We start from the raw sequence: 23,072 nt of genomic DNA on the forward strand, positions 1-23,072 counted from the left end.
AAGGTCCTGCAGGCAGCCATCCAGAAGTTGGTGGAGGCACAGGTTATTGTACCGGTCCCCCCTCATATGCAAAACAAAGGTTACTATTCGAACCTTTTCGTGGTGCCGAAACCGGATGGTTCGGTCAGGCCCATTCTGAACCTAAAATCGCTAAATCCCTTTTTGAAGGAGTTCAAGTTCAAAATGGAGGGGGTAATTCCAAGTTGATCGCAGCAGGATATTTTTTAGCAGTTGGGCAAAACCATGTGCACTGCAGGGGGGGCAGATATAACATTTGCAGAGAGAGTTAGATTTGGGTGGGTTATTTTGTTTTTGTGCAGGGTAAATACTGGCTGCTTTATTTTTACACTGCAATTTAGATTGCAGATTGAGCACACCACACCCAAATCTAACTCTCTCTGCACATGTTATATCTGCCCCCCCCCCCTGCAGTGCACATGGTTTTGCCCAACTGCTAAAAAAAATTCCTTCTGCGATCAACTTGGAATTACCCACGGAGTCTCTAAGGGTGGTGATATCAATTTCTGGTATCCCTGGATATCAAGGATGCGTACCACCTCCACATTCCAATTTGGCCGCCGCATCAAGCTTATCTCCGGTTCGCACTGTTGGACTGTCACTATCAGTTCCAGGCCCTGCCATTTGGCCTCTCCACAGCACCGAGGGTATTCACCAAGGTGATGGCGGAAATGATGGTTCTCCTCTGCAGACAGGGGGTGAATATAATTCATATCTGGACGATCTGCTGATAAAGGCGTCGTCCAAGGAGAAGCTGTTACAGTCCATTTTTCTCACGACCCACCTGCTCAGGGAACACGGTTGGATCCTGAATCTTCCAAAATCACATTTGGAACCAACCAGGAGGTTGTCCTTTCTGGGAATGATCCTCAACACTGAAGTGCAGAGGGTGTTTCTTCCACAGGAAAAAGCGTTGGTGATGCAAACAATGGTCCAGGATGTCCTGAAGCCAGCCCGGGTGTCGGTTCATCACTGCATTCGACTTCTGGGAAAGATGGTGGCCTCTTACGAGGCTCTACAGTACAGGAGGTTTGATACTCTGTCCTTCCAACTCGATCTCCCGGACAAGGGGTCGGGATCTCATCTACTGATGCACCAGAGAATACGTCTGTCACCAAGGGCCAGGATTTCACTCCTCTGGTGGTTGCAACTACCTCACCTTCTGGAGGGCCGCAGGTTCGGGATTCAGGGCTGGATCCTTCTAACCATGGATGCAAGTCTCTGAGGGCTGGGGCGCAGTCACTCACGGGGAGACCTTCCAAGGAAGGTGGTCAAGTCTGGAAGCCGGCCTGCCAATAAACATTCTAGAACTAAGAACCGTCTACATTGGTCTTCTCCAAGCGGCCCATCTTCTGAGAAATCGGGCCATTCAAGTGCAGTCGGACAATGTAATGACAGTGGCTTATATCAACCGAGAGGGCGGAACGAAGAGCAGAGCTGCAATGTCAGAGGTAACAAGAATCTTCCTCTGGGCAGAAAAACACGCGTTGGCACTATCGGCAATCTTCATTCCGGGAGTGGACAACTGGGAAGAGGACTTCCTCAGCAGACACAATCTCCATCCGGAGATGTTCAAGGAGGTAACAGATCTTTGAGGTGTACCTCAAATAGACAGGATGGCCTCTCGTCTCAACAAGAAGCTTTGGCGATATTGTTCCAGGTCGAGGGACCCGCAAGCAGTGGCGGTGGACGCCCTAGTGACTCCGTGGGTTTTCCAGTCTGTGTACGTGTTTCCACCACTCCCACTCATTCCAAAAGCGCTAAAGCTCAGAAGGAGCACAAGGGTTCAAGCGATCCTCATTGCTCCAGACTGGCCAAGAAGGTCTTGGTACGCAGATCTTCTGGATCTACTGCTAGAAGAGCCGAGGCCTCTTCCTATTCGAAAGGACTTGCTGCAGCAGGGGCCGTTCGCCTATCAAGACTTACCGTGGCTGAGTTTGACGGCATGGAGGTTGAACGCCAGACACTAGCTCAGAAGGGCATTCCAAACAAGGTTATTCCTACCCTGATACAGGCTAGGAAAGGAGTAACGTCTAAACATTACCATCGTATTTGTAAAAAATATGTATCATGGTGTGAGTCCAAGAAGTTCCCTACGGTGAAGTTTCAACTGGGACATTTTCTCCTCTTCCTGCAAGCAGGTGTGGATATGGGCCTGAGGTTGGGATCCATAAAGGTCCAAATTTCGGCCTTATCCATTTTCTTCCAGAAACATTTGGCTGCCCTCCCTGAGGTTCAGACTTTTTTGAAGGGAGTTCTGCACATCCAGCCTCTCTTTGTACCGCCTACGGTGCCCTGGGACCTTAACATGGTGTTGCAGTTCTGGTCGGACTGGTTTGAACCTCTACAGGAGGTTGAGCTCAAGTTTCTCACGTGGAAGGCTGTCATTTTGTTGGCCTTCGCTTCTGCTAGACGTGTGTCGGAGTTGGGTGCTTTGTCATGTAAAAGCCCATACTTGATCTTCCATGAAGATAGAGCTGAGCTCCGAACGTGTCAGCAGTTCCTTCCGAAGGTTGTGTCGGCATTTCATATCAACCAACCTATTGTGGTGCCAGTTGCTACTGATTCCTCAATTTCTTCAAAGTCCTTGAATGTTATAAGGGCTCTGAAAATCTATGTGAAGAGGACTGCTCGTCACAGAAAATCGGACTCTGTTTGTCCTGTATGATCCCAAGAAAATTGGGTATCCTGCTTCTGCTTCTAAGCAGTCAATTTTTCGCTGGATCAGATTCACTATCCAGCATGTGTATTCTACGGCAGGTTTGTCGTGTCCTACGTCTGTTAAGGCCCACTCTACTCGTAAGGTGAGGTCTTCCTGGGCGGCTGCCTGGGGTGTCTCGGCATTACAACTTTGTCCAGCAGCAACTTGGTCCGAGTCCAACACGTTTGCAAAGTTCTACAAGTTCGATACTTTGACTGAAATTCAGCTCATCAAAGGCCAATCAGTTCTGCAGGAGCCTCCGCGCTCTCCCTCCCGTTCTGGGAACTTTTGTACATCCCCATGGTACTAATGTGCTTGGTACTAGTACGTAAGAGAAAATAGGATTTTGGTTACCTACCGGTAAATCCTTTTCTCGTAGTCCGTAGAGGATGCTGGGGTCCACATTAGTACCATGGGGTATAGACGGGTCCACCAGGATTTACTGGGGGGTAACCAAAACCCTTTTTTTTTTTTTTTTTTTTTCCCCCCCCCAAAAAAATTTAATATCAGAAAATGGAATATCAAATTCCAAATTTGTTTATCACGTATGTTGGTATAGTTTGGTGTAAATACCAAAATGCTTTCTAACAAATATTTAAAATGCCCGCTCTAATATATACTGTGGACACCAGGCGCATCTTATTACCATATACGATAAAAGTGAGCTGTACGTTGCAAAACACTACATCCCTTAAGAGAAAACAATACACCCACACATTATCTGAGTTCCAAAGCTCATTGATGTATATATTTGTTATTAAAAGGATATGTATTCAATATATCACAATGTACAATATATTTTATATATATATATATATATATATATATATATATATATATATATATATATATATATATATAGTTACATGGTTACAATTTATACAGTAAGCAGTTTAATATAAACTAAATCAAATACATACAGTTACAGGCCAGCAAATACATCACCATATCTTTCTCGTATAAAGTCTCCCCTCCATATCACACTCTCTCTCTGTAAAATCATGTAGGCACCAGACTGGCAGCATCTCCACCATCGTCTGGGACAAAACAGCAACTTCTGTGTGTCTGTTCAGCAATACACTATGTAGTTTGGGGGAGTGCACAGACTAGTCTAAGGGAGGGAACTTTCTCATTCATGATGAGTCACTGGTCAATTCATATGCAAACCAGGTTCAGCCTGAGTTTCCTGTCCATCACATGCTTGGAATGTCCATTGTTTTAATAAGAGTGACTTTAGCTTTCATACATTTAATCATATCTACTTGTTGCAATGAGCTACAACTTAATAACAGGCATCAAATTGATATACACATTAATCTGGTTGCTTTAATACCAAACACGACATGTCTATCTTGCTCTGCTCCAATAATACACATACATGACGTTACTCCATTAAATACATTTAAAACATTATGATGTCTGGCGCTTGATATGTTATAATTATGTGCTGTATGAAATATGTGTCGAATCTATCTCTGTGGCATGTCTGTGTAAATGCGTATGGTACCGTATATTGCTGTGCTCGCTGCGCGTATTTGCAAGCTTAGCTACTCATAATGTGTGGAGTCTGTATGTTCTCTCTATGTAATATTTTTGACTTTGACATTGGTTAATGGTCTTGTGTGTGAGTAAAAGTATTTTATATTGAATACAGCAAAATACAGGTAGTCAGTGGAAAGACTGACAGAGTAGATCCGCAGTCGATGAACGTCTAGCAAAGAAGATTAGCCTCACAGCTGCATTTAGAATGCATTGTAGTGGTGAGTCTCTTTTTGGTAAGACCGTTAAGCAGCATAATGCAATGTATGTTGGAGATGAGTGCATGGTTTAACATTTTTGCAATGTCTTGTGTAGGATAAGGTCATATTTTGGATATGATTTTTAGGTGCATGTAACATGATAAAGAGACAGATTGAATGTAGGGAGCAAAGGAGAGTTCAGAGTCAAGTACGACACCTAGGCAGCGAGATTGTGGGGTAGGGCTGATTGGAAAGTTATCAACAGTGATACAGATATCAGGTTGGCAACTATTATTGGCCGGTGGAAATATAATTAATTGTTTTTAAAATATTAAGAATAGAAGAAAAAAGAACTGGCCTTTGGATTTGATAGTGCTATGTCATTTGCAAGAGTATTTTCTGTGGAATGAGGAGACTGAATGCAAGATTAAAGAGGGTCTAGTAGTCAGTGGGAGGTGAGAAAGGAAGTGAGGTGGTTTTAAACTACCTGCTGGTGTAGCTTGGAGGAAAAAGGGGACCAGAGAAATGGTATGGTAGTTAGCAAGGGGGGGGGGCGGCAAGTAAGGGAGTCTTAAGAATGGGGTAGACTAGTGGGCCCTACCGACACGGCGATATGCCGCCGAGCTGCCCGACCGCCGATCCGGCAGACGGGCGACCCGGTGGCGGGGGAAGGGGGGGCAGTGACGGGGGGAGTGAAGTTACTTCACCCGGCTCCGTAGAAGTGCAGGCAAATATGGACGATCTCGTCCATATTGGCCTGCATGCACAGCTGACAGTGCACCAGCGATTAACGAGCGCAGGGCCGCGCATCGTTCATCGCTGGTGCCTCCACATTGACAGATATGAACGTTATCTCGTTCATATCTTAGTGTTATCGCCCAGTGTGTAGGGCGCATATGACATGCTTGAAGGATAAAGGGAAGAGTCATAAGTTCACCAGGAGGTTAATGTGGGAGCATGCTTCAAGGAAGAGGGATCCTCTTTCTTCTCCGTGTTAAAATATGTTTCTGTTTCTTCCCAGTGGTTTACAGAAGATGTGAATAATGATGACTTTATTGATGTGCCCACAACACTGAAATTCAGAGCCGATTTATCTTACAGACAGGAAGCGTTTCAGGTGCAGAATCACGTTTGCTTTCATGTCTACATGTTTCAGTCGGGATGCAGTCAAGATGCCGCCGGCCGGAATCCCGGCGGTCGAAATACCGACGCCGGAATCCCGACCGCCACTATCCCGACATATTCTCCCTCCGTGGGTGTCCACGACACCCATACAGGGAGAATATAATAGTGTGCCGAGCGTAGCGAGGCACCGTGCCCGCAGCGTGGCGAGCGAAGCGAGCCCGCAAGGGGCTGCGTTCCGCTCGCCACCCCTGTCGGGATTGTGTGGTCGGGATTCCGGCGTCGGTATTTCGACCGCCGGGATTCCGACCGGCGGCATTTAGTACTGATCCCTTTCAGTCACAGTTTACATATGCCTAAAGAAACGACTTATCTTTTATTTATTTCAGATACTATTTCCTTGTGTATATTTTATTAATACACCTTAGAATTTTTATGTCCTTACAATACTATCTTGTGAACTTCTGACATATGTACTTTGAGCGAAATCATTTAAATGAAAGCTTTTTCTAAATATGAACTGACATTAATTATGGTGTGGTTCTCATCTGCTTGGACATTTCAGCAACAATGATTAGTAACTTGCCCTTCTGTTTTAGAGAGCACTTAATGAGTACAGTGACTGCTATGTGCTATTGCCGCCAGCTAACAACGCCATGAGAAGAGATGTCCAGGAGAGTCAGGCGCGCTGTTTAATTCGCTTGGGGAGATACAAAGAAGCTTTGGATATTGCAGATATACTGGTATAAATATCTAAAAGCATTTTAAGGCCTTGAGGTTCAATGTAAAGTAACAACAATAGCACACACACTTAGAAAGAGGCTTAGTTTAGGTACATTAATCTAAAATGACTTTATAAACCGTATTAATGTGGAAGGGGGACCTAGTGTTATAGAAGGAAACTGCTTTGAATACCATTTTTATATATATATATTTTCTCTAACGTCCTAAGTGGATGCTGGGGACTCCGTCAGGACCATGGGGAATAGCGGCTCCGCAGGAGACAGGGCACAAAAATAAAGCTTTAGGATTAGGTGGTGTGTACTGGCTCCTCCCCCTATGACCCTCCTCCAAGCCTCAGTTAGGTTTTTGTGCCCGTCCGAGCAGGGTGCAATCTAGGTGGCTCTCCTAAAGAGCTGCTTAGAAAAAGTTTTTAGGTTTTTTATTTTCAGTGAGTCCTGCTGGCAACAGGCTCACTGCATCGAGGGACTTAGGGGAGAGAATTTCAACTCACTTGCGTGCAGGATGGATTGGATTCTTAGGCTACTGGACACCATTAGCTCCAGAGGGAGTCGGAACACAGGTCTCACCCTGGGGTTCGTCCCGGAGCCGCGCCGCCGACCCCCCCTTACAGATGCTGAAGATTGAAGGTCCGGAAACAGGCGGCAGAAGGCTCTTCAGTCTTCATGAAGGTAGCGCACAGCACTGCAGCTGTGCGCCATTGTTGTCACACACTTCACACCAAGCGGTCACGGAGGGTGCAGGGCGCTGCTGGGGGCGCCCTGGGCAGCAATATTTAATACCTTTATGGCAAAAGAATACATCACATATAGCCATTGAGGCTATATGTATGTATTTAACCCATGCCAGATATCTAAAACTCCGGGAGAAAAGCCCGCCGAAATAGGGGGCGGGGCTTATTCTCCTCAGCACACAGCGCCATTTTCCTGCTCAGCTCCGCTGTGAGGAAGGCTCCCAGGACTCTCCCCTGCACTGCACTACAGAAACAGGGTAAAACAGAGAGGGGGGGCATTTTTGGGCGATATTTTGATATATTTAAGCTGCTATAAGGAACAACACTTATATAAGGTTGTTCCCATATATATTATAGCGCTTGGGTGTGTGCTGGCAAACTCTCCCTCTGTCTCCCCAAAGGGCTAGTGGGGTCCTGTCTTCGATAAGAGCATTCCCTGTGTGTCTGCTGTGTCGGTACGTGTGTGTCGACATGTATGAGGACGATGTTGGTGTGGAGGCAGAGCAATTGCCGATAATGGTGATGTCACCCCCCAGGGAGTCGACACCGGAATGGATGGCTTTGTTTATGGAATTACGTGATAATGTCAGCACATTACAAAAATCAGTTGACGACATGAGACGGCCGGCAAACCAGTTAGTACCTGCCCAGGCGTCTCAGACACCGTCAGGGGCTGTAAAGCGCCCTTTACCTCAGTCAGTCGACACAGACCCAGACACAGACACTGAATCTAGTGTCGACGGTGATGAAACAAACGTATTTTCAAGTAGGGCCACACGTTATATGATCACGGCAATGAAGGAGGCTTTGCATATCTCTGATACTGCAAGTACCACAAAAAGGGGTATTATGTGGGGGGTGAAAAAACTACCTGTAGTTTTTCCTGAATCAGAGGAATTAAATGATGTATGTGATGAAGCGTGGGTTAACCCAGATAGAAAAGTGCTAATTTCAAAAAAGTTATTAGCATTATACCCTTTCCCGCCAGAGGTTAGGGCGCGCTGGGAAACACCCCCTAGGGTGGATAAGGCGCTCACACGCTTATCAAAACAAGTGGCGTTACCGTCTCCTGATACGGCCGCCCTCAGGGATCCAGCTGATAGGAGACTGGAAACTACCCTAAAAAGTATATACACACATACTGGTGTTATACTGCGACCAGCCATCGCCTCAGCCTGGATGTGCAGTGCTGGGGTCGTCTGGTTGGATTCCCTGACTGAAAATATTGATACCCTGGATAGGGACAGTATTTTATTGACTAAAGAGCAATTAAAGGATGCTTTCCTTTATATGCGAGATGCTCAGAGAGATATTTGCACTCTGGCATCGAGAGTAAATGCGATGTCCATATCTGCCAGAAGGAGTTTATGGACGCGACAGTGGTCAGGTGATGCGGATTCCAAACGACATATGGAAGTATTGCCGTATAAAGGGGAGGAATTATTTGGCGTCGGTCTATCGGATCTGGTGGCCACGGCAACTGCCGGAAAATCCACCTTTTTACCTCAGACCCCCTCCCAACAGAAAAAGACACCGTCTTTTCAGCCGCAGTCCTTTCGGTCCTATAAGAACAAGCGGACAAAAGGACAGTCATATCTGCCTCGGGGCAGAGGAAGGGGTAAGAGAGGGCAGCAAGCAGCCCCTGCCCAGGAACAGAAGCCCTCTCAGGGTTCTGCAAAGCCCTCAGCATGACGCTGGGGCCTTACAAGCGGACTCAGGAGCGGTGGGGGGTCGACTCAAGAATTTCAGCGCACAGTGGGCTTGCTCACAGGTGGACCCCTGGATCCTGCAGGTAGTATCTCAGGGTTACAGGTTGGAATTCGAGAAGTCTCCCCCTCGCAGGTTCCTAAAGTCTGCTTTGCCAACGTCTCCCTCAGACAGGGCGACGGTATTGGAAGCCATTCACAAGCTGTTTTCTCAGCAGGTGATAGTCAAGGTACCCCTCCTACAACAGGGAAAGGGGTATTACTCCACGCTATTTGTGGTACCGAAGCCGGACTGCTCGGTAAGACCTATTCTAAATCTGAAATCTTTGAACCTGTACATACAAAAATTCAAGTTCAAGATGGAGTCACTCAGAGCAGTGATAGCGAATCTGGAAGAAGGGGACTTTATGGTGTCCCTGGACATAAAGGATGCTTACCTGCATGTCCCAATTTGCCCTTCACATCAAGGGTACCTCAGGTTCGTGGTGCAAAACTGTCATTATCAGTTTCAGACGCTGCCGTTTGGATTGTCCACGGCACCTCGGGTCTTGACCAAGGTAATGGCCGAAATGATGATTCTTCTGCGAAGAAGAGGCGTATTAATTATCCCTTACTTGGACGATCTCCTGATAAGGGCAAGGTCCAGAGAACAGCTGGAGGACGGAGTAGCACTAACCCGACTAGTGCTGCAACAACACGGGTGGATTCTGAATCTTCCAAAATCTCAATTGACCCCGACGACACGTCTGCTGTTCCTGGGAATGATTCTGGACACGGTTCAGAAAAAGGTGTTTCTTCCGGAGGAGAAAGCCAGGGAGTTATCCGAACTTGTCAGGAACCTCCTAAAACCAGGGAAAGTGTCTGTGCATCAATGCACAAGAGTCCTGGGAAAGATGGTGGCTTCTTACGAAGCGATTCCATTCGGCAGATTCCACGCATGAACTTTTCAGTGGGATCTGCTGGACAAATGGTCCGGATCACATCTGCAGATGCATCAGCGGATAACCTTATCGCCACGGACAAGGGTGTCTCTTCTGTGGTGGTTGCAGAGTGCTCATCTGTTAGAAGGCCGCAGATTCGGCATACAGGACTGGGTCCTGGTGACCACGGATGCCAGTCTGAGAGGCTGGGGAGCGGTCACACAGGGAAGAAACTTCCAGTTAGTATGGTCAAGCCTGGAGATGTCTCTTCACATAAATATACTGGAGCTAAGAGCGATTTACAATGCTCTAAGTCTGGCAAAACCCCTGCTTCAGGGTCAGCCGGTGTTGATCCAGTCGGACAACATCACGGCAGTCGCCCACGTAAACAGACAGGGCGGCACAAGAAGCAGGACAGCAATGGCAGAAGCTGCAAGGATTCTTCGCTGGGCGGAAGATCATGTGATAGCACTGTCAGCAGTATTCATTCCGGGAGTGGACAACTGGGAAGCAGACTTCCTCAGCAGACACGATCTACACCCGGGAGAGTGGGGACTTCATCCAGAAGTCTTCCACATGATTGTGAACCGTTGGGAAAAACCAATGGTGGATATGATGGCGTCCCGCCTCAACAAAAAACTGGACAGGTATTGCGCCAGGTCAAGAGACCCTCAGGCAATAGCTGTGGACGCTCTGGTAACACCGTGGGTGTTCCAGTCAGTGTATGTGTTCCCTCCTCTGCCTCTCATACCAAAAGTACTGAGAATTATACGGCAAAAGGGAGTAAGAACGATACTAGTGGCTCCGGATTGGCCAAGAAGAACTTGGTACCCGGAACTTCAAGAGATGCTCACGGAGGATCCGTGGCCTCTACCTCTAAGACGGGACCTGCTTCAGCAGGGACCGTGTCTATTCCAAGACTTACCGCGGCTGCGTTTGACGGCATGGCGGTTGAACGCCGAATTCTAAGGGAAAAAGGCATTCCGGAAGAGGTCATTCCTACACTGGTAAAAGCCAGGAAGGAGGTGACTGCACAACATTATCACCGCATTTGGAGGAAATATGTTGCGTGGTGTGAGGCCAGGAAGGCCCCCACGGAGGAATTTCAACTGGGTCGATTCCTACATTTCCTGCAAACAGGATTGTCTATGGGCCTCAAATTGGGGTCCATTAAGGTTCAAATTTCGGCCCTGTCGATTTTCTTCCAGAAAGAATTGGCTTCAGTTCCTGAAGTCCAGACTTTTGTAAAAGGAGTACTACATATACAGCCCCCGGTTGTGCCCCCAGTGGCACCGTGGGATCTTAATGTAGTCTTGGATTTTCTCAAATCCCATTGGTTTGAGCCGCTCAAATCGGTGGAGTTGAAGTATCTTACATGGAAAGTAACCATGCTACTGGCCCTGGCTTCAGCCAGGAGAGTATCAGAATTGGCGGCTTTATCATATAAGAGCCCATATCTGATTTTCCATACGGACAGGGCAGAACTGCGGACGCGTCCTCATTTTCTGCCTAAGGTGGTGTCAGCGTTTCACCTGAACCAGCCTATTGTGGTGCCTGCGGCTACTAACGATTTGGAGGATTCCAAGTTGTTGGACGTGGTGCGGGCATTGAAAATATATATTTCAAGAACGGCGGGAGTCAGAAAGTCTGACTCACTGTTTATATTGTATGCACCCAACAAGATGGGTGCTCCTGCTTCTAAGCAGACGATTGCTCGTTGGATTTGTAGCACAATTCAGCTTGCACATTCTGTGGCAGGCTTGCCACAACCTAAATCTGTCAAGGCCCATTCCACAAGGAAAGTGGGCTCATCCTGGGCGGCTGTCCGGGGGGTCTCGGCATTACAACTCTGCCGAGCTGCTACTTGGTCAGGGGCAAACACGTTTGCAAAATTCTACAAATTTGATACCCTGGCTGAGGAGGACCTTGAGTTCTCTCATTCGGTGCTGCAGAGTCATCCGCACTCTCCCGCCCGTTTGGGAGCTTTGGTATAATCCCCATGGTCCTGACGGAGTCCCCAGCATCCACTTAGGACGTTAGAGAAAATAAGAATTTACTTACCGATAATTCTATTTCTCGTAGTCCGTAGTGGATGCTGGGCGCCCATCCCAAGTGCGGATTGTCTGCAATACTTGTACATAGTTATTGTTACAAACAAATTCGGGTTGTTATTGTTGTGAGCCGTCTGTTCAGAGGCTCCTACGTTTGTCATACTGTTAACTGGGTTCAGATCACAAGTTATACGGTGTGATTGGTGTGGCTGGTATGAGTCTTACCCGGGATTCAATATCCTTCCTTATTGTGTACGCTCGTCCGGGCACAGTATCCTAACTGAGGCTTGGAGGAGGGTCATAGGGGGAGGAGCCAGTACACACCACCTAATCCTAAAGCTTTATTTTTGTGCCCTGTCTCCTGCGGAGCCGCTATTCCCCATGGTCCTGACGGAGTCCCCAGCATCCACTACGGACTACGAGAAATAGAATTATCGGTAAGTAAATTCTTATTTTATTTTTTTTATCAATTCTTAAATACCGTTACTTTTATCTAAATTGATATTGATATAAATATTACTCACATTTTATTTTAAGCTAAAACTTTTTGATAGCTTCCCTTTATGGCGGATATCCTGATTTGGACAGACACTGCGTTTATATGTTATCCTAAGGTTCAGTTGTGTGTTAAGGGACAAGATTTGCTTTTGTCTACATATGTTATGTTTCGCAGACACCAGCAGTGGTTACCTATTACATTGACCATAAATAATTTAGAATTTGTCCTTGACCACCAACCCAGGGCACCCCTGCAAGTGTCCCGAGGCACCCCAGGGTGCCACGGGACACAGTTTAAGAACCAGTGGCCTGCTTTGTGGACATATTTCTATCTGGATGGCAAATGCTTCTGAAGCAGAGTTTCCCAACTCCATCCCAACAGTGCATGTTTTACAGTTCTCCTCAGTATCACATTTGAAATAGTTAGCTCCACCTGTGGATCTATTAAGATAGCGAATACCCCTTTCTTACAAAGGCAAGGGCCCGGGTAGAACTCAGGTTGTGTGTTGGTGTAAATGGTTCAACCTGTGTTATCTGACCTAGATCTGCTCCCCTGGTCATGACCTGGGATTTTCTGGGGTCTAAGCCAAATGAGCTGCTGTTTAAAAATAAAAAATTGGCCACCAGGTTACTCTACAGGGGTTATGGTAGAAAAATCTCATTGGTGGATCGGAAGCACTTTAATGATGTAGTACCCAGAGGACTGTGTTCTGCAGGACAGGCACAGGTAAGGAGTGAAAGGGTCTCGGACCCAGGGCTTTGTGTTTGAAATGGTATTAGCCAATAATGAACACACTTGTGCACCAGCTAGGAGATCATGAAAACATGCATTGTTAACCCTTTAGGACTGTAATTGGAAACACTGTTGTTTCTCTTTCCCCTGCATCACTTACATTCATGTACATACATTTGTGTAATGCATTTCTATATGCGGATATATCTTCACCAGATCTGGGTCATTAAAGGAAAACATTAAAAAAACTGTATATACCTTTAAGCATTCATATGTATCAAACTGGCTCAAAAGATTGAAGCAGTGATGAGTAGTACCTATAATATCTGCATTTTTGTAGGGAAACTTAAACACATATCTGTGAATGTCACTCAGACAAGCAGTTTGTATTTTAGGTACAACTTATAGTTTTTCTCATACTTTTCTTTTGTTTAGCATTGGTGTTCAAGGTAAATTTAATTACAGAACCACTAGCACATGCCTCATACCAGCTAATGCATACTTTTAGTGTAGGGGCTATTGCTAAAACGGAGAAGCAGGTTATACTGTAGATGTTATTACAGAAAATGCTTTTATTTTCCTCTACCTGGCTTGTTTTGCAAGATGAGCATAATATTGTGACATTTTATAACAAGCTAAAACACATTCATAGTTCTGTTTATGGAGTAGTGGATTTTTCCAAACATATTTTGCTTCATCGCAATGTGAACCTCATCTGAACTGCCAGGATATAATGTTTAATTTTTTGTCTGTTATAGATAAAAGGAGTAAGTAACACCGATCACTTGACAGGGTCCTTGAATCTCCATGCAACCATTTACAGCTGTATGGGGAACCTACAAGAAGTGGTGTCCTGTTTGCAACAGCTGATTTCCTTGCACCCATTGAATCCACACTTCTGGATAGGTCTAGCGGAAACCTACATGAGTCTTTTCCTTGCTGCCAGTGACTGTGGAGCTATATCAGAGTGTTCCAAGAATAATGTATCTTCAGAGAGTTCAGATTCTTTAAAAGGCCCTCTCAGGACCATGGACATATTAAACTGCAGAGATGCCAAAATAAAACCGGGACACTGTAATGAAAATGATGAGTGTCCTTCTTCAACAAAAGACTGCGTAACTACAAAACAACTGTGGATGTGGTCATGTGCATCATTCATTAGAGCAAGGTATATAACTCCATCTGTTATTACAATCTGATGCAGCTTCTTCTCCACGTCATCTTATCCTTTCCTTGTGTCTGTCAGTAGACACCCTTCTCTGTTGCATACTCACACTGTGTGCTAGTGCTAAGTGTTCCATGTTTAGGATTATCTGCATTTAGGGTTGTAAACGTCGGTTTACTTACAGGACTAAAAAGCTTATACTTTAAACACACTTGATACACTTTAATATTGAGCCGCTGCGGCCGCTGTAATTAACCTTTCACCCTTATATTTTTCACAAACCTTACGTACACGATCGTACAGTGTCCGCACTCTGCGTACGTACGCCGAAAGGGCGTAGTGACTACACAGTTTGCGTACACAAGCCTACACGCTGTTAGCACAATGCAGCAGCCCGAGTGGCTGTAAATACACTTTAAACCTTAGCAAGGAAATGGAACACGACACCAATTGTAATTCAAAACTAGGTTGGGGTCTAACCCACCAACGGTTCTTTACTTGCAGGGGGTTACAATATAAACAATACAATACAATAGACGAATGGCTACAATCAATGGTACATACGTGTTTGGTTTCGCCTGCGCTTCCCAGTCTGGTCCTCAGTCATCAAGGTAGATGACCTTCAGAGTCTGTGTACTGGCCGGGCATGCAGCTGGCTCTCTTATACAATATTCCAAAACCTAACACAATGGATACTGTAATCTTTGTCCATTGGACACAGGGATGGTCATTTACAGTACAGGAAAGGTCATAGGTTGGTTTGAATAGGTGGGCGATGTCTGTTCAAGGTGCCCTTGCAGGTGGTCTCCTCTGGGTTCCCGCCGCATACCTAATGTAAACACAGTTAATATTTATATTCTGCTCCTGCGCATAACTATTCGCAGGAGCGTGCGATCTTCTGCAAACCAACACTGGAATATTGCCCTTAAAATACCCTACAGCTGGATACCAAACACCACCTTATAACCTTGTTCTGTCCCCTCCTATCCTGTAAAGGTGAATCCCTTTGTTCTGATACCATTTAAACTGTTGTAACTTGCTGGTGTGATGCAGGGAGACTGTGTACATTGTGCACTATTTGGATTAAATAGGTAATGTGTTTTTATGGCTTTTCCATGCGACTACAAACACTACCGTAAATACTCATACCACGCTCTAATACGCAGGACCGCGGGAGCAACCATACGCAAATTGCGAATATGTGCACGCACGGCAGAATAATTACGCGCACGGAGGCCATCGGTGTGTAGTTTGTACTTGATGTGTGTACTGCAATATTTTTCGACTTAGACAGGGTAGTACTAACTACACTCTAAATGATTATTGGGCTGATTTGCTAATAATAGGTGATTTGCCTGTTTTATTGTGTAGTGTGTAAGCTTTTGTCCAAACAGTACTTAAAACAGCCAGAAACGCTCAGATTCGATTGTCTTTACAAAAGATATCGGGCAAAAATTCCTGATATGTGTGCATTCTCGATAATCTGCCCATATTTCCTGTGGTTTACCTTCATTACCTTATACTTCTTGTGGGTGGACATATGAAAACTGGTGTGGTATTGCAAAAAAAAAAAGTGTACAAAAATATATTAAAAGAAAAGATTAATTCAACAAAAGTTAGTCCTTTAAGCTACGTACCACCAGTGTCAGTATACAAGCCGACAATTCGGTCCCATACTGGACCCATGTCAAGGTGCACAGGGGTCTATGTATTAACCTGGAGAAGATATAAGGAAGTGATAATCCTGTGATAAGTGCAAGGTGATAAATGCACCAGCAAATCAGCTCCAATATGTAAATTAAGATGAGCTGATTGACTGGTGCATTTATCACCTTGCACTTATCACAGGTTTATCATTTCTCTGACGTCCTAGTGGATGCTGGGGACTCCGTAAGGACCATGGGGAATAGACGGGCTCCGCAGGAGACTGGGCACTCTATAAGAAAGATTTGGTACTATCTGGTGTGCACTGGCTCCTCCCTCTATGCCCCTCCTCCAGACCTCAGTTAGATTTCTGTGCCCGAGCTGGTTGCACACTAGGAGCTCTCCTGAGCTTCTAGAAAGAAAGTTTAAATTAGGTTTTTTATTTTACAGTGAGACCTGCTGGCAACAGGCTCACTGCATCGAGGGACTAAGGGGAGAAGAAGCAAACCTACCTGCTTGCAGCTAGCTTGGGCTTCTTAGGCTACTGGACACCATTAGCTCCAGAGGGATCGACCGCAGGACTCGTCCTTGGTGTTCGTTCCCGGAGCCGCGCCGCCGTCCCCCTTACATAGCCAGAAGCATGAAGATGGTCCAGAAAATCGGCGGCAGAAGACTTCAGTCTTCACCAAGGTAGCGCACAGCACTGCAGCTGTGCGCCATTGCTCCTCATACACACTTCACACTCCGGTCACTGAGGGTGCAGGGCGCTGGGAGGAGGCGCCCTGAGCAGCAATAATATCACCTTGGCTGGCAAAATAACCACAATATATAGCCCCAGAGGCTAATATATGTGGTAATTACCCCTGCCAGAATACAGAAAAAAGCGGGAGAAAAGGCAGCCGAAAAAGGGGCAGAGCCATCTCCCTCAGCACACTGGCGCCATTATTCCCTCACAGTTCCGCTGGAAGGAAGCTCCCTGACTCTCCCCTGCAGTCTACACTACAGAAAGGGTAAAAAAGAGAGGGGGGCACTAAATTTGGGCGCAGTTTAATACAATAAGCAGCTATAAAGGGTCATAATTCAGTTAGTCCCTGTATTATTATAGCGCTCTGGTGTGTGCTGGCATACTCTCTCTCTGTCTCCCCAAAGGGCTTTTGTGGGGTCCTGTCTCCTTTAAGTGCATTCCCTGTGTGTGTGTGTGTGTGCGCGGTGTGTCGGTACGGCTGTGTCGACATGTTTGATGAGGAGACTTATGTGGAGGCGGAGCAGATGCCTATAAATGTGATGTCACCCCCTGCGGGGCAGACACCTGAGTGGATGGATTTATGGAAGGAATTACGTGCAAGTGTCGACTCCTTACATAAAAAATTTGACGACATGCCAAATGCGGGACAGCCGGCTTCTCAGCTCGTGCCTGCCCAGACGATTCAAAGGCCGTCAGGGGCCCTGAAACGACCACTACCTCAGATGGCAGACACAGATGTCGACACGGATACTGATGCAAGTGTCGACGACGATGAGTCAAATTTAATGTCCACTAGGGCCATTTGTGGCATGATTGAGGCAATGAAAGAGGTGTTACACCTTGCTGATATAAACCCAGGTACCTCAAAGAAGGGTATTATGTTTGGGGAGAAAAAACTACCAATAGTGTTTCCCCCATCTGAGGAATTGAATGAAGTGTGTGAAGAAGCGTGGGCTTTCCCCGATAAAAAATTGGTGATTTCAAAAAAATTACTAATGGTGTTCCCTTTCTCGCCAGAGGATAGGTCACGTTGGGAAACTCCCCCTAGGGTGGATAAAGCGCTCACACGTTTGTCTAAAAAGGTGGCACTACCGTCTCCGGATACGGCCGCCCTAAAGGAACCTGCTGATAGAAAGCAGGAGGCTATCCTAAAATCTATATACACACACACTGGTGTTATACTGAGACCAGCTATTGCTTCAGCCTGGATGTGCAGTGCTGCTGCTGCTTGGTCAGATTCCCTGTCGGAAAATATTGACACCCTAGACAGAGACATTATATTGCTAACCATAGAGCATATAAAAGACTCAGTCTTATACATGAGAGATGCACAGAGGGAGATCTGCCGGCTGCATCTAGAATAAGTGCTTTGTCCATTTCTGCTAGGAGAGGCTTATGGACTCGGCAGTGGACAGGAGATGCAGATTCTAAAAGTCACATGGAAGTTTTGCCTTATAAGGGTGAGGAGTTATTCGGGGACGGTCTCTCAGACCTTGTTTCCATAGCAACAGCTGGGAAGTCTGCATTTTTGCCCCATGTCCCCTCACAGCCTAAGAAAGCACCGTATTACCAAGTACAGTCCTTTCGACCCCAGAAAAACAGGCGGGGAAAAGGCGGGTCCTTTCTGTCTAGAGGCAGAGGAAGGGGGAAAAAGCTGCAACACACAGCAGGTTCCCAGGACCAAAAGTCCTCCCCCGCTTCTTCCAAATCCGCCGCATGACGGTGGGGCTCCACAGGTGGAGCCAGGTACGGTGGGGGGCCGCCTCAAGAATTTCAGCGATCAGTGGGCTCGCTCACGGGTGGATCCCTGGATCCTTCAAGTAGTATCTCAGTGGTACAAGCTAGAATTCGAGGCGCCTCCCCCCCGCCGTTTCCTCAAATCAGCCTTACCGACGACTCCATCGGGCAGGGAGGCTGTGCTAGAGGCCATTCACAAGCTGTATTCCCAGCAGGTGATAGTCAAGGTACCCCTACTTCAACAAGGCCGGGGCTACTATTCCACACTGTTTGTGGTACCGAAACCAGACTGTTCGGTGAGACCCATTTTAAATTTGAAATCCTTGAACACTTGCATAACAAAATTCAAGTTCAAGATGGAATCGCTCAGGGCGGTTATTGCAAGCCTGGACGAGGGGGATTACATGGTATCCCTGGACATCAAGGATGCTTACCTGCATGTCCCTATTTACCTTCCTCACCAGGAGTACCTCAGATTTGTGGTACAGGATTGCCATTACCAATTCCAGACACTACCGTTTGGACTGTCCACGGCACCGAGGGTGTTTACCAAAGTAATGGCAGAAATGATGATACTCCTTCGAAAAAAGGGAGTTTTAATTATCCCGTACTTGGACGATCTCCTTATAAAGGCGAAGTCCAGGGAGCAGTTACTGGTCGGAGTAGCACTATCTCGGGAAGTGCTACAACAGCATGGCTGGATTCTAAACATTCCAAAGTCACAACTGGTTCCTTCCACTCGCTTACTGTTCCTGGGGATGATTTTGGACACAGAACTGAAAAAAGTGTTTCTCCCGCAGGAGAAAGCCAAGGAGCTGTCATCTCTCGTCAGAGACCTCCTAAAACCAAAACGGGTATCGGTGCATCACTGCACACGAGTCCTGGGAAAAATGGTGGCTTCATACGAAGCAATTCCATTCGGCAGGTTCCATGCGAGGACCTTCCAGTGGGACCTCTTGGACAAGTGGTCGGGATCGCATCTTCAGATGCATCAACTGATAACCCTGTCTCCAAGGACCAGGGTGTCTCTACTGTGGTGGCTGCAGAGTGCTCATCTTCTAGAGGGCCACAGATTCGGCATACAGGACTGGGTCCTGGTGACCACGGATGCCAGCCTTCGAGGCTGGGGTGCAGTCACACAGGGAAGAAACTTCCAAGGACTATGGTCAAGTCAGGAGACTTCCCTACACATAAATATTCTGGAACTGAGGGCCATTTACAATGCCCTAAGTCAGGCAAGACCCCTGCTTCAAAACCAGCCGGTACTGATCCAGTCAGACAACATCACGGCAGTCGCCCATGTGAACCGACAGGGCGGCACAAGAAGCAGGATGGCAATGGCAGAAGCCACAAGGATTCTCCGATGGGCGGAAAATCACGTACTAGCACTGTCAGCAGTGTTCATTCCGGGAGTGGACAACTGGGAAGCAGACTTCCTCAGCAGACACGACCTACACCCGGGAGAGTGGGGACTTCATCCAGAAGTCTTCCTACTGTTGGTAAACCGTTGGGAAAGGCCACAGGTGGACATGATGGCGTCCCGCCTCAACAAAAAGCTAAAGAGATATTGCGCCAGGTCAAGGGACCCTCAGGCGATAGCTGTGGACGCTCTAGTGACACCGTGGGTGTACCAGTCGGTTTATGTGTTCCCTCCTCTGCCTCTCATACCAAAGGTACTGAGAATAATAAGAAGGCGAGGAGTAAGAACGATACTCGTGGTTCCGGATTGGCCAAGAAGGGCTTGGTACCCAGAACTTCAAGAAATGATATCAGAGGACCCATGGCCTCTACCGCTCAGAAAGGATCTGCTGCAGCAGGGGCCCTGTCTGTTCCAAGACTTACCGCGGCTGCGTTTGACGGCATGGCAATTGAATTCCGGATCCTAAAGGAAAAAGGCATTCCGGAGGAAGTCATTCCTACGCTGATAAAAGCCAGGAAAGTAACCGCGAACCATTATCACCGTATTTGGCGAAAATATGTTGCGTGGTGTGAGGCCAGGAAGGCCCCAACAGAGGAATTTCAGCTGGGTCGCTTTCTACACTTCCTACAGTCGGGAGTGACTATGGGCCTAAAATTGGGTTCCATTAAGGTCCAGATTTCGGCCCTGTCGATTTTCTTCCAGAAAGAACTGGCTTCACTGCCTGAAGTTCAGACTTTTGTAAAGGGAGTGCTTCATATTCAGCCCCCTTTTGTGCCTCCCGTGGCACCTTGGGATCTCAATGTGGTGTTGAGTTTCCTAAAATCACATTGGTTTGAACCACTTAAAACTGTGGATCTGAAATATCTCACGTGGAAAGTGGTCATGTTATTGGCCTTGGCTTCGGCCAGGCGTGTGTCAGAATTGGCGGCTTTGTCTTGTAAAAGCCCTTATCTGATTTTTCATATGGATAGGGCAGAATTGAGGACTCGTCCCCAGTTTCTCCCTAAGGTGGTATCTGCTTTTCACTTGAACCAACCTATTGTGGTGCCTGCGGCTACTAGGGACTTGGAGGATTCCAAGTTACTGGATGTAGTCAGGGCCTTGAAACTTTGTTTCCAGGACAGCTGGAGTCAGGAAGACTGACTCGCTTTTTGTCTTGTATGCACCCAACAAGATAGGTGCTCCTGCTTCTAAGCAGACTATTGCTCGCTGGATTTGTAGCACAATTCAACTGGCGCATTCTGCGGCTGGATTGCCGCATCCTAAATCAGTGAAAGCCCATTCCACGAGGAAAGTGGGCTCAGCTTGGGCGGCTGCCTGAGGGGTCTCGGCTTTACAACTTTGCCGAGCTGCAACTTGGTCAGGGGCAAACACATTTGCTAAATTCTACAAATTTGATACCCTGGCTGAGGAGGACCTTGAGTTCTCTCATTCGGTGCTGCAGAGTCATCCGCACTCTCCCGCCCGTTTGGGAGCTTTGGTATAATCCCCATTGTCCTTACGGAGTCCCCAGCATCCACTAGGACGTCAGAGAAAATAAGATTTTACTCACCGGTAAATCTATTTCTCGTAGTCCGTAGTGGATGCTGGGCGCCCATCCCAAGTGCGGATTGTCTGCAATACTTGTATATAGTTATTGCCTAACTAAAGGGTTATTGTTGAGCCATCTGTTGAGAGGCTCAGTTATATTTCATACTGTTAACTGGGTATAGTATCACGAGTTATACGGTGTGATTGGTGTGGCTGGTATGAGTCTTACCCGGGATTCAAAATCCTTCCTTATTGTGTCAGCTCTTCCGGGCACAGTATCCTAACTGAGGTCTGGAGGAGGGGCATAGAGGGAGGAGCCAGTGCACACCAGATAGTACCAAATCTTTCTTATAGAGTGCCCAGTCTCCTTCGGAGCCCGTCTATTCCCCATGGTCCTTACGGAGTCCCCAGCATCCACTACGGACTACGAGAAATAGATTTACCGGTGAGTAAAATCTTATTTTCCTTATGCCGTCTCCTGGTTAATACATCTGCCGCACAGTTCCTTACACACCAGTGAAGTGGAACATTGATGATTAAAGAACTAACTTTTCTTGCTTCTATAAAGAATGTATAGGGCTCTCTCCTTCCTTCAATGTTTAAATAAGCACTGGACTTACACTGCTGTACTGAGGACGCACCCAGGCATGGAACTAGGTTGCAGTGAGTTCTGGCTTTCCACGCACTATAATTAAAAATATAAAAAAATCGCTTAGTGTGTGCTGCCAATATTGGTACCTGTCACTGGCAGAAAATTTCCCCCGATTGTCAGGACAAACAAAAAAATCAAAGTGTGTTGGTAGCTTTAGAGTTAGGTTGCAGTTAGTTAGTTTTAGGTTAAAATAGTACTGGCAACATGTAATTTGTTAATATTCTGAGTATCTAGATGGTGTCCACTTTTTACATTTCGACATATCCTACTCAACCCAAGTTCTGTTGCTAAAGCTTGATTATTTTTACTTATTTTTATTTCTCTGACGTCCTAGTGGATGCTGGGAACTCCGTAAGGACCATGGGGAATAGACGGGCTCCGCAGGAGACTGGGCACTCTAAAGAAAAGATTAGGTACTATCTGGTGTGCACTGGCTCCTCCCTCTATGCCCCTCCTCCAGACCTCAGTTAGAATCTGTGCCCGGACAGAGCTGGGTGCTCCTAGTGGGCTCTCCTGAGTTTACTAGTAAAGAAAGTATTTATTAGGTTTTTTATTTTCAGTGAGCTTCTGCTGGCAACAGACTCACTGCTACGTGGGACTAAGGGGAGAGAAGCAAACCTACCTGCTTGCAGCTAGCTTGTGCTTCTTAGGCTACTGGACACCATTAGCTCCAGAGGGTTCGAACACAGGCACCTGTCCTCGATCGTCCGTTCCCGTAGCCGCGCCGCCGTCCCCCTCGCAGAGCCAGAAGAACAGAAGCTTGAAGACGACGAAATCGGCGGCAGAAGACTCCTGTCTTCATTTAAGGTAGCGCACAGCACCGCAGCTGTGCGCCATTGCTCCCAGCACACTTACACACTCCGGTCACTGTAGGGTGCAGGGCGCTGGGGGGGGGCGCCCTGGGCAGCAATTGAAGTACCTTTTGGCAATAAAAATACATATATACAGTCTGGAACTGTATATATGTAAAAACCCCCGCCATTTTTTTACACAGAAAGCGGGACAGAAGCCCGCCACTGAGGGGGCGGGGCCTTCTTCCTCAGCACACCAGCGCCATTTTCTCTTCACAGCTCCGCTGGAAGCAGCTCCCCAGGCTCTCCCCTGCAGTATCCAGGTACAAGAAGGGTAAAAAAGAGAGGGGGGCACATAAATTTAGGCGCAAATAAAACATATAAGGCAGCTATTGGGTAATCACTTATTATAAGTGAAAATCCCTG

The 23,072-nt window shown here is 46.8% G+C and overlaps 1 protein-coding gene across 1 annotated transcript in view; it reads left to right on the forward strand.

Moving 5' to 3' along the window:
• The window catches only part of C3H8orf76 (chromosome 3 C8orf76 homolog), a 74,916-nt gene that overhangs the window by 37,256 nt on the left and 14,588 nt on the right, over window positions 1-23,072 (forward strand). The window contains exons 2-4 of the mRNA XM_063961724.1: window positions 5,480-5,575; window positions 6,180-6,323; window positions 13,721-14,130. Of these exons, the coding sequence (XP_063817794.1) occupies window positions 5,480-5,575; window positions 6,180-6,323; window positions 13,721-14,130 (650 nt within the window). The remainder of the gene's footprint in view (window positions 1-5,479; window positions 5,576-6,179; window positions 6,324-13,720; window positions 14,131-23,072) is intronic.

Source organism: Pseudophryne corroboree, chromosome 3 (assembly GCF_028390025.1).
Source record: "Pseudophryne corroboree isolate aPseCor3 chromosome 3, aPseCor3.hap2, whole genome shotgun sequence".
In the NCBI taxonomy this organism is placed as follows: Eukaryota; Metazoa; Chordata; class Amphibia; order Anura; family Myobatrachidae; genus Pseudophryne; species Pseudophryne corroboree.